Source organism: Salarias fasciatus, chromosome 3, assembly GCF_902148845.1.
Source record: "Salarias fasciatus chromosome 3, fSalaFa1.1, whole genome shotgun sequence".
Lineage (NCBI taxonomy): Eukaryota > Metazoa > Chordata > Actinopteri > Blenniiformes > Blenniidae > Salarias > Salarias fasciatus.
The window spans coordinates 23,934,126-23,950,042 of record NC_043747.1 but is presented as its reverse complement, the minus strand read 5'-3'; the positions used below and the strand labels follow the sequence as shown (position 1 = coordinate 23,950,042).

General features: G+C 42.1%; 1 protein-coding gene across 1 annotated transcript; it reads left to right on the top strand.

Annotated features, from left to right (window-relative positions):
* Positions 1-7,791: 7,791 nt before the first annotated feature.
* Positions 7,792-14,060, top strand: cnpy3 (canopy FGF signaling regulator 3). The gene is made up of 6 exons (XM_030088343.1): positions 7,792-8,034; positions 8,820-8,946; positions 9,281-9,377; positions 10,041-10,163; positions 10,237-10,354; positions 11,225-14,060. The coding sequence occupies exons 1-6, from the start codon at positions 7,926-7,928 to the stop codon at positions 11,479-11,481; spliced, it is 831 nt and encodes a 276-aa protein (XP_029944203.1). The 5' UTR covers positions 7,792-7,925; the 3' UTR covers positions 11,482-14,060.
* Positions 14,061-15,917: the final 1,857 nt, after the last annotated feature.

The following is a 15,917-nucleotide window of genomic DNA, read 5'->3' as shown; positions in this document are numbered from 1 at the left end:
TCTTTTAACATCCAGATCACAGAGCATCTTTCTCCTGCTAACATATAGATTATAGAGCATCTTCCTCCTACTGACTGATGCAGTTAATCTGCACATCCTACCACCCTCACTTGTGATCTTCATCAGTGGAATTCCTGGACGTCTTTTCAGGAGATGTTGCAAACGAACCGGGGAAAAAATCAAAAAAAGGAATAAAATTGAGGTTTTACTCTAAAGTGTCGGGTCTGGATGAAAACAGCGTTGCCAGACTGCCTCCTATCCAATGCTTCCCTCTCACCTGATACACAGTTGCGGCGTCCAGAGTCGTACACAATGTGAAATGCAGTAAAACACACATGGGATGAATAATCAATCATACTGATGGATTGATGAAAGTAATGTCTCCCTCACCCACCCTCATGGGAGTCTTTAGCCTGCTGCAGCAGTGTGTGTGCGTGTGTGTGTGTGTGTGTGTGTGCTCATGATATTATCGATTCTGCCAGAATCTATAATTAAATTCTGTTGAGCACCTGACTTATCGCTATTGAGCCACATCAAGCTTCCACATCATCAGTGTGTGTGTGTGTGTGTGTGTGTGTGTGTGTGTGTGTGTGTGTGTGTGTGTGTGTGTGTGTGTGTGAAAAAGCAATTTAGCTTTGATTTTATGAAAGAGTTTTATAAACTTTTTATGCTGTTACTTTTCACAGAAGAGTGAAAGTAACTGATTACTACTGAAAAAAACATTCCCAAGTCGCTGAGTCTCTCTGTGCTGTTAACTTCAGTATAGAGAATATAGAGCATCTTAGTCCCACTAACATCCAGATTATAGAACATCTTCCTCCACTAACTTTCAAATTATAGAGGATCTTCCTCCCACTAATTGTTTCAGTGGACTTTCAACTGAAAACACTCGTGAAATCACTTCAGAATGCGTGATTTTGTATTTTAAGTGATTTCTTGTGAAAACATTTCAACGTATCGAGGGTGCGTTTCAGATTATATTGACCGTTTCAGCAACCAATCAGGACACTGATGGCAGCAAAGCTGCAGAGAAGCAGGACCTGCCGGTTAGCGTTGAGCCTGGTTTACCCCCGAGACGCCGTCGGATGGTGTGTTGGCCGGGTGTGGCGTTGCAGGAGAGATCAGACCATGTGACGGGGAGGCGTGCCACGTTATGCGACCTCTGAAGGCAAAACTATCACAGCAGCAAGGTAGAAACACAGAGGGAGGCAGGCAGCGGCGTGGAGAAGGGAAAGACTCTCCACTGGTCTCATGCATTATTCACACACACACACACACACACACACACACACACACACGGATGCACGAGCTGCAGGTTTGGCTGTAAATTGTTGGAGGCGTCTGCAGCCTCCAGTCCACTTCAATAATCCTGCGTTATCTCTCTGATGTCAAACACACACACACACACACATACACACACACAGTTGCTGCCTTCCACAAGGCACTCGAGGACAGCAGGCTGGCCCGGTGTTTTGGAGTCGGGGGGGGGGGGGGGGGGGGGGGGAGTTTCTGCAGGCTTTTTCAATTATTTCAGATCCCGTTTACATGAACACGTTTCAGGTTAAAACTCATCGTTTTTGCATTTTCTGAACCAAACCACAGTCAAAAAGCAAAATCCACTTCAAATCCTTTTCTTTTCTTTTTTTTTTATGTTTCCATAATTTAAGTGATGTAGAACGATTTCAACTTGGAGATTTTGGCGAGCCTACTCATCACACGTGCGCACGCACACACACACACACACACACACACACACACGTCAGACAGACAGTACACGGCATTATTCAGGTTCCCCTACTCACCTACTGAAGGGATTTGAGCTTTAAAAATGGAAAAAAACAAAACAAAACAAAAAAAAAAAAACAACCTGTCCTTGTTTTCCTCCCTTTGTTTTTATGGATTTCCACATGGATGAATGTATGACTGTGTTATTTTTCTAGAAGCGGACGGCTAGCGCACGTTGTTGAACTCTTTAATAAAGGCATCCTTAGAAAAGTGAGCCGTGGTGGGATTGTTTTCTTCTGGTTCTGTTTTCCTGCAGCTCGTCAGAGATGCATTACCCATCATCCATCACTTCTGTCAGGTAAGACATACACAAGACGAACACTGCTTATACGGAAATTTCAAGAATCATTTGTGGAGTCAATGAAAATTATACGTTTTCAAAACTGTTTCAAAGTTCCAAAATGTTCAGGTGGATTGATGAAAATGAAGAGTGAATATTTTACTATTATTACTATTATTTAACATTTACTACAGCATCATCAGCATACAAGGAGAGACAGTTCTAACTCATATTTCATCATTTCATCACTCATATTCATGTTGTACTCTTCTATTCCTGTGTGTGTGTTCTCCAGAAACACAACACCAACTAGTGGCCTGGCATGCAAACTGCAGCTTTTTCAGCATTTCTTGCGCTCAACATCACTTTTTCACCTGCTTTTTTTATACATGCAGACCTTCACCAGGTTAGATAGATTTTGTAATTTTCAAATGGTCCTAAAATTCACTTCTTCCATATCCAAAGATTCTGCAATCCTACCTTTTTGGCCAGTTTCCAGTTAGATGTGATTGTAGAACACATTAAATGTTTTAACTTTAGCTTTTTTTTAATGTAGATTTTGTTTTTTGATTATAACTTTTGTTTTTCAAGTTATAACTTTAGTTTTTTCTGTCTTAAATTTTCTTTTTTGGTGTGTGTGTTTTCTTTTTGTCAGAACTATTTTTTTGGTAATTTCACTTGTTTTTAATTGTGACCATTTGTTTCATTATAGCAATAACATTTCTTTGATCGAAGTTCTAATTTATTTATTGTATTTTTATTTTGGTTGGAAATTTCTTACAAACAATGTCATTGCACAATCAGAAATATGGATCTTCAGGGGAAATATCCTTTAGCATTTTTGCACATATATTATGAATTCCCTATAAGGATTAAAAACTTAGTTTGTGTGTGACTTGTCATTGTCAGGTGCAGATACACCTACAGATGTTTAAGGCAGAAATCCATATAGTTATTTATTTATTTATTTTTGTTTTTGTTTTTTGAGGCCACAGTATCACTGAAGACTTTTCATTGATTGCTAATCAGGGATCATCTTGATACAAACAGCTCGAGCCTCGCAGGTGGATTGTTGTCCTTTTGTTCACCTTTAACTGTGAAGAGGAGAAACCTCAGAAACTCCCGAACAGCCGCGGTGAGACTGAAAGGAAAGATCTGCGCTCGCAGCAGCCTCTTTTAACTCCTTTCGTCTGCTCCCGCACTGCAGCTCGGGCTATTTTTAGACGCGTTGGGAGCGAGGAGGACTCACTCTGAGATTTAATTGACATCCAGTCGGGCGTTTCGCGTTGCCTGACTGACTGTCTTCCTCTGACAGAACCGGCGCAGCCGCATGGAAGGAACCTGCTGGTACATGGAGGAGCGAGGAGGTGGTTTCTGTCGGTTCCCGATGCCCGACGCAGGCCGCCGCGGCCCAGTGAATCAGCTCCGTAGCGCCTGATATCCTGGTGCTAACAGCAGCAGGAACTCTCAGTGGAATAAACTGAGCTGATTTACATTTATTCAGTTAAAATAGTGGCTTTTCTGTTTGCTGTGGAGCTGCCAGACACAATAATGTTCCAGCTGCAGGCAATAAGCAGCTTCTGCAGTGATTCGCCTACATCCTACAAGCTAATGCTAACTTTAGCATAACTTTCCACAGGAAATCCTTGGTTCACTGGTTAGTAGATGTGGTGTAGTGTAACTGCAGTAACATTGCCTTGTTTTTGTTCAGGCCTGCAGCGAGCATATCTTTTGTTAACCATTAGCATGAAAGGATGGTGATTGTTATTTAGAATCCCCCTTGATAGTGTTCTAGTACTCGAAACTGGTCGTAAGACTAAAATTATAACCCTAGTCTTAGTCTTGACATGGTCTTGAGATACTCTAGTCTTTGTCTTGTCTCAGTCTCAGCTCACTAAAGTCTTGGTTTTCTCTTGGTCTTCGGATACTCTAGTCTTGTTCTTGACTCGGTCTTGACACCTTAAAGCCTTTTTGAGATACTCCGGTCTTGGTCTTGATTCAGTCTGACTCAATTAAAGGTCTTAGTCTTGTCTTGCTCTTGGGATGCTCTGGTCTTGGTCTTGACATTGTCTCAGCCCCTTAAAATCTTGGTCTTGACTTGTTCTTGGGATACTCTCGTCTTGGTCTTGACTCACTCTCAGCCCATTAAAGTCTTGGTCTTGACTTGGCCATGACTCCTTAAAGTCTTGGTTTTGAGATAATTTGGTCTTGGTCTTGAGTCAGTCTCAGCCAATTAGAAGTCTTAATCTCCTTGTGGTCTTGCAATGCTCTGGTCTTGGTCTTGACTCAGGCTCAGCCAATTAAAAGTCTTCGCCTCCTCTTGGTCTTGGGATGCTCTGGTCGTGGTCTTGACTCAGTCTTGTCTTGACAGCTGCTGCACCTGTTCAATTGACTCAATGAGTCAGAGACGGCCCGTGTGGAACACTGGCGTCCATTTACTTCCAGTCATAACAAGTCCAACTTCCCAAGCTCGTCTTGTACCTTTAAAAGGACTCTTACAAAACTCGGGCTAACTCAGGCTGACTAATAGTCATAAATGTCCTCTGTGGTGTCTGAGGGTGAAACTCATGAGCAACTTTACAGCAGTTTTCATACACTCCGTTTGTTACACTTCAACATTCTGATTAGTTTGGAAGAAGGTCTGACCGATCGAGCATAAACAGTCACTTGATGGATGAAAGCGTTCAGACCGGATCAGAACCTGTCTTCAGTATGAAACCATGTAATGAGCTCTGAAAGCAGGTCGTGGGTTTTCAGCCGCGCTTTGATGAAAACATGCTTCTGTTTTTCATCCCCGGTCCTGCAGCGGCGGCTGGATCGCTGCTCACTCTTGTCTGGGATGCTTTCAGGGATCAGGTTGCTCTGTTTGTGTGTGCCATTGAGAGCTGTTATTGGTTTAAACTGATAAAAAGATAAGGCCTCTTTATTTTCCTCAATGCTCTTTTTGTGCCGTACGTGTTGAGAGAGCGAGAGCTTTTCAACAAGCTGCTATATAATCTGAATGCATTATTATTTTATTCAAGGAACGGCTGAAAAGCAGAGAGAGAGAGTTTTTTTTTTTTTTTTTAACAAAGCCCTCGCTTGCTCGCTCGCTCGCCCGTTGTGTGGGCCGCACTGCTGAATAAAAACCAGCTTTCATCTTTCTCTCTTTCTCTCTCTACATCAACCTCCCCTCCACCAACTCAGTGTCAAGTCCTGCTATGAGACACAGCGATCAGTGTGTGTGTGTGTGTGTGTGTGTGTGTGTGTGCGTGTGTGTGTGTGTGTGGTGTGTGTGTGTGTGTGTGTGCGTGCGCTGTGGAATGAGAGGCTGGCTGTCCTTTTGGCATTCAGCAGTACACTGAAGTACCTCTCGGAAAAAAAAAAAAAAAAACTGGACCATTATAGAACCACAGAAATGCTCTTATCTCACACACACACACACACACACACACACACACACACGAACGCACACAGAAGACAGAAACAAGCATCTTGGCCATCATAACGTATTAATATCACCATGTTTGTTATATTCTCTTAATTTTTGGACTAGTTTTTGTTGTACCTTTTGTTTATGGTTATAATTCTTTTTTTTTTTATCTTAACTTTAGTTTTTGGTTGAACCTGGTATTTTGGTGATGACTTTTATTGTTCTTTGGTTTTGTTGTTCTTTTTGTTGAGTTTTTCTTTTATGTCATAACTTTAATTTTTCATGGTTTTTTTTTTGCATTTTTTCTTTGTCAATCCTAACTTCTAACTTTTGTGTTTAACTGAAGCTTTTGATTTTGTTCATAACTTTTTTGAATTTGCATTGTTACTGCAGCTTGTCAGTCAAAACTTTTATAGTAATATTGTCATTCCTAGATTTACATTTCAGCTTTTTTTCGATGTTCATGCTTTTAGTTTTTCATTTGTGTGATATCTGACTTGCATAGGAACCTTTGTTTGGGAACTTCTTCTTTATATTTGCATTTTTTTTTTTTTTTTTTGCATCCTCACAGATTTTTTTTGAAAGTTTTGTTTTATTTATTTATTTGTTGTTGTTGTTGTTGTATTTTTTCTCACTCTTCATAACCATTGGTTTTTTTTTCCCCAAATACAATAAAAGAACAACAGCTATACTGGGAAGCTGCAGTTACATGTTACTGAAACAGACTCACACTGAAGGACAGCTGTGAACGGCTGTGTAGTCTGGGGACATTGCGGAGTTCCTCAGGGAGCATACTGAGGGCCTCTGTGGTCGACTGAAAACAGTGACAGATTGTTTTATGAAAATGTTTCTAGATGAGTTGCTGAAGCAGCGTAAACATTCTGAAGCGGCTGAATTAGAAACAATCAGAGGAGATAAAGTCAGGACGTAAACCAGCTTTCAGGGCGATTTCACTGAATGAATAAAGAAGGAAATACAGAAAACACTGTTGTTTTCCTGTTGGTCCGTTAGTTGGTGCTGTTGTTTGTTTTTGTAATGACACACACATACACACACACACACATGCTGCAGAGAACATCAACATAGGGACTTGTTATTGTGGTTCTTTGCTGATTCTGTGCAGAACAGGTGTTTGCTACAGTCACAGTGAGCATGTGCAGCAGCACCGTTTCAGAAAAGATGCGTTTTTTTTTTTTTTTTTACCTCCACTGTTTCCACAGAGACAGAGTTTTCATAAAGTCTCCGTGCACCGCTGTGGTGTTAGCGGACCCCCGGGGATTTATTGGAAAGAAAAACAGAATTGGGTTAACTGGTGCCGAACACCCGCTGACAGCTCTTCGCCATGGTAACAGCATCAAACACGGTGCTGAATAAACCTCCACCTTCACAGCGGGCAAGCCTCCAAAATGTTGAAAAGTGAAGTTGCAGAGCTGCTTCACACCTGGAGACACTTGTGTTGATAATCAGGTCTGCTCTCCTTCTTTCTCTTCGTTTTTGTTCCATCGTCATCACTTCTGCAGTTTGCTGGCCGCTTGCTATTTGCACTCGCAATCCTTTTTGAAATTGTAAATTCACTCTAAGCAGAAGTGAGAGATCTCTTAATACCCAGAATAGGTGAGATAATCCTGTTGTCCGCTGACCCCGGATCAGTCTAACGTCCTCACATGTGCACAGAAAGACCTGATCATGATCCAGTGGAGTGTTACATAACCAGCAGCACCACGGCTTTAGCTTGGTGCACGACTCCCTCTGTGGCAGGAACTCAGTCATTACAACTGAATCCACACATGAAGGGAAAGAGGAGAGTTTAATGAAAGATGAAAAGATTTACCTGACTGTTATAATACATAATTGCAGGCTACTTTCTGCTGTAGGGAGTCAAGATCTCAGGATTTCAAGTCATTTCAGACATTTTCTCACAATTTTCCTTTTAAATCATTCAAGTTTGTCTGACTGCTGAGATTAAATTCTGAACTATGAAATAAGAAGACACGATACGCTTGGTTTATTCTATGTGCATCATGGATGCTCTGCTATCTTAGAGATTTTGTCTTTTCAGACATTTTCTCATAACATTCCTGAGTAAAAAATAGTTTTAAGGTCTTATTTTAAATAATTTGATCATATTTTTACTCAGTGAAATTCAATACATTATTCAACTAATTGTATTTAACAATGTTTATTTGAAAAAAATGAATGAGAGATGATGTATACATCTCAGCCCCGCCTCCTCTTCTCATTGGTCCAGCCTTTGACACGTCTTGCATTCTGATTGGTCATCCTCACGGTCGACACCACGCCCATACCGGAAGTCAGGAAGCATCCGGAGCCGTGACAGTCCGGAGGAAGAAGATGTGAAGAAGACTGAGAATATATCGTCTTTTTCCGAGTTTCCTCCCGTAAAAACACCTCTTCCGTGCGAGTCGAGGGTCCTGCGTGAGCAGAAGGATGTTTCTGCCGGCGTACGCGGCGGTTTTCTGGATAGTTTCGGCGGCGGGAGCAGCGAAGAAGAGCGACGGCGATGAGGACTGGGTGCATCTCCCAAACAGATGTGAAGGTAAAGGGGTCGGGGGTTCTCAACAGCAGGTCCGAGGACCAGCAGAGAGGACACCTCTCTCGGGGGCGTCAATATGTGGAGATCCACAGTGAAACCAGGCCTCAGACTGAACCGTTACACCCTATCTGTGAGTTAGAGTCTCAGTAAACATCAGAAAACGTCCAGAATGTCTTCACATTAGAAATATGTTCCTACTTTAGGATCAAATCTCACTGCCTGCTTTAAAACGATAAAAGCATCACATATCTGCTCAAATAACCTCATGATTACCACTTAATATCTCCTGTTTTGGTTATTATTGCTGCAGAAAACGAGTCTCCTGCAAGCAAAAGCTCAGTTATTTGATTTAAAATAGACTTTATGAGGCCAGCAGTCAGATATATGTTACTTTGTTTCATCAGGTAGCTTTTAATAAATCAACTGTTTGCTCTCAAAATGTCACTTCTGAGCTACTTTTATCCCTGAAGTCTGGCGTCATTTTTATAGATCGCAGTTTGTTTCACGTGTAAAAAATATACTTTAGTTACTTTGATTCAGTTTTTACTTCAAAATATACACATTTGTTTATACTTTAAGATGAAATACTAGTGTTTTCCTTTTTAGAATGTCAGAAACATCATGTATCTGCTCAAAACAACCTCCCACTTTCCAGTTAATTCTTATATTTTGCCTAATTTTTTTAAGACATCATGAATAATTTGCAGTAAGAGGAAAAGTTTGTCTTGTGGTTCAGAAAATATGCAGAAAATGTGAAAGAAGGTTGTTTTTTTTTTCTGTCTCCACAGTCTGTAAGTTCGTCAGCATCGAGATGAAGTCGTCCTTCGACGAGACGGGGAAGACCAAGGAGGTCATCGACACCACCTACGGCTTCATCGACGGCAAGGGGGCGGCGCCCGTCAAATACGTCAAGTCGTGAGTGGAGGGTGGAGGAGGGAGAGCGAGTGGGTCCTGTGAGGCTGGGCGAGGGATGGAGGGAGGAGGGTGGAGGAGGGTGGGGAGTGGAGGGCCTCTGGAGGCAGGAACTCCATCTGTTTCATTTCCTTTTTCTCAGACAGAGCTGAACTCAGAAACTTCCTCTAAACTCTGTTTCATGAAGACCAAAATACTCAAAGTCTCTCAGTTTCAAATGCATCATTTAATTTCCCCATATTTTACTCTGTTTAATACATTTGGGAAAGCGGTCGTCCATGAGGCAGCTGGAGGAGCTGAAGAGTTCAATCAGCTGTTCTGGTTCTGTGTTCTGCAGGGATCTGAGGTTCATCGAGGTTCTGGAGAACGTCTGTCAGAGGCTGCTGGAGTACAACCTGCACAAGGAGAGGAGCGGCAGCAACCGCTTCGCCAAGGTGTGTTAATATGTAACCTCTCCCTCTCAGTCTGAGTTGATTTTTTTTTCTTAAATACTGAATGAAGAAGAGAGAAACAGAAATACAAACATAAAACACAAATACAGTAAATTAGATGCAAGTAAGGAGTTCAGAACAAAAGTTACAATTAAAAACATGAAAACAAAAGTTAAAGCGCAACAAAAGCAAGAGTTTAAAACAAAGTATGAAAACACAAAAGTCTTGACTTTGTAACTTTTCATCAACATTCTTATGTAAAAACTCAAGTTGTGATGGAAATACGTTAAAACTCTGTTGATGTGTGGTTGTGTGTGTGTCTGAACAAACACGGCGACCGGGAAGCTTCAGCTTCACAAAGCAACAGTTATTGATACAAGACAAGAGCTACGAATATAAAGAGGAACTCTGATGCAGTTATTGAGTTATTAACATGAAAACAGTAAAAACCGACGGCGTTAAGACACAAATCCAGCAGGGAGGACTCGGTCCCTCACAGACGTCACGATTGATAAAGCTTGAAGAGCTCTTGACTCTGGGCTGGTGTGTGTGTGTGTGTGTGTGTGTGTGTGTGTGTGTGTGTGTGTGTGTGTGTGTGTGTGTGTGTGTGTGTGTGTGTGTGTGTGTGTGTGTGTGTGTGTGTGTGTGTGTGTGTGGTGTGTTCAGGGCATGTCGGAGACCTTCTCCACCCTCCACGGTCTGGTCAACAAAGGCGTCAACGTGGTGATGGACATTCCCTACGAGCTGTGGAACGAGACGTCGGCCGAGGTGGCCGACCTCAAGAAGCAGGTGAGGAGCGAGGAGGGGGCGGAGTCACACTGCCGAGCCGCGGGAGCTGACGGCGTGTGTGTGTGTGTGTCAGTGTGACGTGATGGTGGAGCAGTATGAGGACGTGATTGAGGACTGGTACAGAGGGAGCCAGGAGGAGGACCTGACCACTTATCTGTGTGGGAAACACGTCCTGAAGGGACAAGACCAAGGTAACACACACACACACACACACATATACATGCATAAATACACTTCTTAAACACCATAGAGCCTCATTTGTGTCTTTATGTATTCATGTCAGAATCAGAAACAGGTTTATTGCCAAGTATAGTAAACCGTACAAGGAGGTTGTTTTGTTTGTGGTGCAAACAGGAAAAAGAACAGATTTTAAAGGCACAAGTATAAAATATAAATTGTGGGAAATAAGAGAGAAAGAAGTAACACAATAAATATGAAACGTGACTATGTGGCAATAGATTTTCTTTTCTTTAATAATAAAATCTTTAAATTTATCAATTTAACATCTTGATATGTATATAAGAACAAACTCCAGCTGGTTGTATTTTAACCTCGCGGGTGTTTCGCAAAGTTCTTCAACCACAGCTATGCAGTGTTTTTTTCTTAACAAATGACAAACCGGCTCCACGTTCTCCTCTTCCTCCCCCCTCTGGGAAAACATTGTCCCTGTTGCCATCATGTTGAGGCCGTGTCTTCTCCCTCGTTGCCGACTGCAGATGACGAGTCGCTAACGGATGCTAGCATGCTAACGGTGCTGAATGCAGGAGTTGTACCCGTAGATCTGAGGCTGTGAAAATAGTGCGCTCCTCCGCCTGTAGAAGCGTCCTGTGCTGAACGAGGCGCTCCCTTAGACTAGAAGGATTCTCGCTGCAGTGAGCGTAATCTGCTTCGCGTTTTGAAAAGTGGAGCCGTGATTTGTAGCTCTCTCTATCAGCCGTGCCGCTCTGCTGCCTGAACCCACGGCGACTGTCGCTACATTGCGTGCAATGCTGTGTTCGGTCAGAATTGAATCATGCTTAGCATGTAGCATCACTGCTGTGTTTCACTGATCGTCCATCCAGCCTGCCTGAGCGAGGCGTGGACCGGGAGGAAGAAGGGCGACCAGGCAGCCATCGCGGAGGACAAGAAGAAGAAGAAGAAAAAGAAGAAGGGCGGGAAGAAGGACGGAGGAGACGGCGGCTCGGAGGGCGAGAAGGCTCCCAAGAAGAAGAAAGAGAAGAAAGTGAAGAAGAAGAAGAAGAGGGCGGAGGGCGGCTCCACGTCCGAGGAGGACATCCAGCCTCAGGTTCCTCTGTCTGGACAGAAGACGGAGCTGTGAGGCTTTTCTGAAGCGCTTTCAAAAAGTTGTCTTTCCTCTGTCTCCATGGAAACGTAGTTGGAGCGATTTTAAAACGCTCCACCTTTGGCACTGTTTTCAAAACGTTGCTTTTTCAGCGTCCTGTGAACCGACACCCAAAACGCTACGGCAATTTTCACCCGTTTCCATGGAGACATAGTTGGAGCGTTGTCAGAAAGTTCCGTTTGTGGCAGTCTACATGGTGACGGAGCAGGAGAAGTTTTAAAAAGTTCCGTCCTTGAAGCTATTTTTTCAAAAAGTTGTATTTTAAGTGTGTCTGAGCACCGTTGTCCTGTACACAGACTCCCGAAGCACGATGGCAATTTTCACTGGTTTCCATGGCGATGGAGTTGGAGTGTTTTCAATAAGTAGCTTTTTCAGTCTCTGAACACTGTTGCGTAAACGGACAACCAAAACGCTACGAAAGTTTTGTGTTTTCTCTTGAAATTGTTGCCGCGTAAACAGAGCCCAGCTCCTGGAGGTCCGACCATTCACGGAAACTTTTCATCCCGTTTCCATGGAAACGGAATTGGAGCATTTTCAGAAAGTTACATTTTTTTTCTCCTCTGTTTCCATGGAGACGGAGTTAGAGCATTTTTTAAAAGTTGAATCTTTGCAGCCGTTTTCTAAAAAGCTGTCTTTTCAGTGTCTGAGTGCCGTCGTCGTGTGAACACACACCGGAAACGCTGTTGGAGTTTTGCGTTTTGTCTTGAGACCGTTGCCATGTAAACGAGCCCAAAGTGAAAACTGCAGCTTCTGGAGGTCCAAACGTTCACAGAACTATTTTTCAACAACTTCAAATCTTTAAATTCAAAAATATCAAAAAACAGTCTCTTTTTCTCTTTTTTTAATCCTAAAATTTCACTTTCATATCAGTAGAATTTGCTGGAACCACCAAATACATCAACATTTTCAAAGCAACAACCTTTTTTTTTTAGATTTAAGTTTTATTTATTGAATCCAGATGAAGTTAAAATCACCTTATTTAATTCAGTGTTTTGTAAAAATGTGAGATTATTTTATCCCTTCGATGACTTGAGCAGCTGGATTGTGGATGAGTGGCAACCCCAAGAGGAGCAAATGTTTGAAATCCAGCAGCTTTTATTTTCTTGTATAAACGGTTTCTGTGTAACATGTTACACATGTGTGAGTGTCGAAGTCTGTACGGACAGAAACCTTCATGTCTCTGCTCCCTCTAATGTTTTCTTGTGACATATAAACCATGTGTGTGTGTGAGAACACGTACAGAAGAGCTCACTGCTGAAACACCAACTCGTTTGGAACGGAATGCTCTGTCTCGCTGTTTTGACAGTTTCTTGAGTTTTCCTGAAGCATATAAACTGTTTCTGTGTGACACTCTGAGAAAGAATAATCTTACCACAAGAAAATGTTGTTTTTCTGCCTGAAAAGTTTGAAAATTCTTCCGACACATGGACAGTTTCTGTGTGAAAGCCAGTTCTGTGTGACGCTGTTGAAGTGAATGTGGAAGAGTTTCTACTGCTTTGTGGACAGATCACTTCATTTCTCTGATTTAATCAGTTTCCTGCTACATTTGATCTGTTTCTGTGTGAAAACTAGAACAGAGCAGTTCATGTTGCAGATATGTGGCACACCGGTTTATCTTATCTGTGACTGGACAAAGTGTTTTGTTTTAGGACTTCGGCTTCAGAGTCAATCGGAATTCATTACATGTAGTTGTCAAAGATTTTTTTTTTCTTTATTGCGATATTGCAGAATTAAAGATGGCGCTTTTTTTCAATTTGAAAACTGTATTTGATGAAGACACTGTATCACATTGTTCTGCATGCTGCTTTATTTTGAGAGAAATTCTTTTTTTATGTTGATTTCATTCCTCACTAGGTCACTCGAATGCTTTATAGGCTCCAAACTGCCTTCAAATGCAAAATAACAGTGTTAAACATGTGCTTTAAAATGTGATTAAACAAGTTTAACCACGGAAAATCTGTGGTTGATTGCATTTAAATAAATTAATCTTTTGACAGCCCTAATTGGGAAAAGAAATTAGATATTGAAACTGAGAATTCAATTTTGAAGTTTCTTGTGACATAAACAGTTTCTGTGTGACATACAGTAAAGCTCACATCAGCCCCTGCTGTCGGATGCCCAGCTGTCTTATCCTCTGAACGTGATCCAAGGTGAACTTGATCCGTTCTTCAGTCTTTCTGTGTTTGATGGAACCCTTTCAATCCGGCGGTCTGATCTCGATGAACACGATGGCTTCACTGTCCTCTTTCTGCTCCTGTTTGAATCTTCTGATATCTTGAATTCTCAGAGTTGAATGTGGTTTTGCTTTGAGAAAAATGTGAATTTTTGTGGGGGTTTTTTTGGTTGTTTTGTGTGTCTTTGTTGTTTTATTTTTGATAAGGCTTCATTTTTGTGTGTTTCATTTAAGCTAAAAGGGACAAAGCTCTTCCTGTGTGACGATTTTGTGTTGTGAAGTTTGATTTCAGCCGGTTTGAACTCACCTGAGCGGCTCCGCCGTCGACCCGTCTCGGAGGATACGGTACAGTTTCAGCTGAAAATAAACCAGACGAGCTGGATTCTGACCCTGGGGTTTCTTCTTTTTCTGGACTGAACTATTAAAAACATTGACATTCTCTTCACTTCTCATCCAAACACGTTGATTGAACAGCCTTAAACCAGTCGTGATATATATTCATATACGGACATAGCAGTCATACTTTTAACTGGAAACCATGAAAAAATAAGAAACAATATAATTTCAAAGAATTTCTCTGCAGGTTTGCCGTCATGCTCCTGTCTCCTCCGTGTGTTTGATACCTTTTGTTCCCTGGCATTATATCTATTTCACTATCCATTTTTTCCACACTGCAAAAACTAAAAATTTTTACCAGGTTTTTTAGTCTTATAATTCAGTGAAAGTACCTCATTCCACTTGACTGATAAATCCACATAAGCAAGATAAAAAATACTTGTTTTCAGACAATGCATCTTAAATCAAAAAAATTGGAAAGCTGGCAGATTTTTATCTTTTAGTTTGATAATTAGACCTTAAACTAAGTTGGTGATGATACATTTATTGATAAGTCCACAAATACAACAGAGGCAAAACTGGAAAGTTTTAAATGTGCATGTGTACTGTTCACATGTTCATTTTAAGTTAATGTTGATGTAATTCCCTCATTTGGCCTGCAGAGGGAGGCAGAGAGCTGCTGCTGATGGAGCTGATGTGTTTCTTTGGTGAATAATTCACAGCTGGCAGTTTACAGAAGAGCACACACACCACACACACACACACACACACACACACACACACACACACACACACACACACACACAGACAGAGAGAGAAGCGTCTCCGCTAACCTGATGAAAATGAAACAGACATTTGAATGGAAATATTGATTCTTCCTTCTATTTCAAGCTGTGTGTGTGTGTGCGTGTGTGTGCCCTCTGAAATGATTTTCTGTCTTCAGACTAACTATCGAATTATATAAACATCTAGAAACCTTTTTCAAGTGCCTCTTTGCTAGTGCTAGCGTTAGCTGTGCTGTGTGGGAGGAAGATGCTCTAAATTCTGGACGTCTTTCTAAAATGACCTTTATATACAGCTGAGAGAAACAACAAACATGCTCTTGTAATGCGAAGCCAACTGCTATTGGAGCACACCAATGCTATTCATAGCATAACAGTAGATACATGCTAATGCTAATGCTACGTCCATCACGTTGTGGGTCTTTCAGACTTACTTGCTTGTCCCAAGGTGAAGAAGGAGGAAAAGGATTCAGGGAAAAGTGTAAAATGAGGTGAAATGAAGAAGAACGACATGCTTGTGACGGGAATCGGATACGGTAACCCTGGACGACCCCCTCCGGTTTGCGCCGAGTCCGTTTCCGTGCGGTTTGTCGGTTGCGTTCGGGGGAGTCTGCGCGGGTTAAACGGTGGGAGGAAGAACGTCTCCCCCTCCAATCCATCTTCCTTCTCCTCACAGCGGAAGGTCACAACCCGGAAAATGGGCTCCTCGCCGCATTCGATGTGCATTCACGCCGCATTTGTCGTCCCTCGGTGACATTTAGTCCGAGTTCGGGGCTCCGATGTGGATCACAAACACATTTACTGCATGCAGAGTGGTGGAAAGAAAAAAAAAACATGTTGATATGAAGCAGGATGGAGGATCACAGCTCCGGAGAGCTGCTGGTCTGCAGACCCGTCAAGACCAGGACAACCCCAAGACTTTAAAGGACAGAGACCAAATCAAGACCAAAACTTTAAGGGTCCAAAACCAAGTCAAGAAGACCAAAACTTCAAAAGGCCGAGCCAGACTCAAGACCAAGACAACTGCAAAGGACTGAGACAAAATCAAGAACAGTTCAAGACCAAGACCTTAAAGGGCCAAAACCAAGTCAAAGCTCATGCCACCCATACATAAGACGACT

Bases quoted from the DNA above. Each gene is read 5' to 3' on its own strand.
- cnpy3 (XM_030088343.1), top strand. From the start codon at position 7,926: ATGTTTCTGCCGGCGTACGCGGCGGTTTTCTGGATAGTTTCGGCGGCG. The intron at 9,378-10,040 runs GTGTGTTAATAT...TGGTGTGTTCAG, and splicing joins GCAGCAACCGCTTCGCCAAG to GGCATGTCGGAGACCTTCTC. The intron at 10,164-10,236 runs GTGAGGAGCGAG...TGTGTGTGTCAG, and splicing joins TGGCCGACCTCAAGAAGCAG to TGTGACGTGATGGTGGAGCA.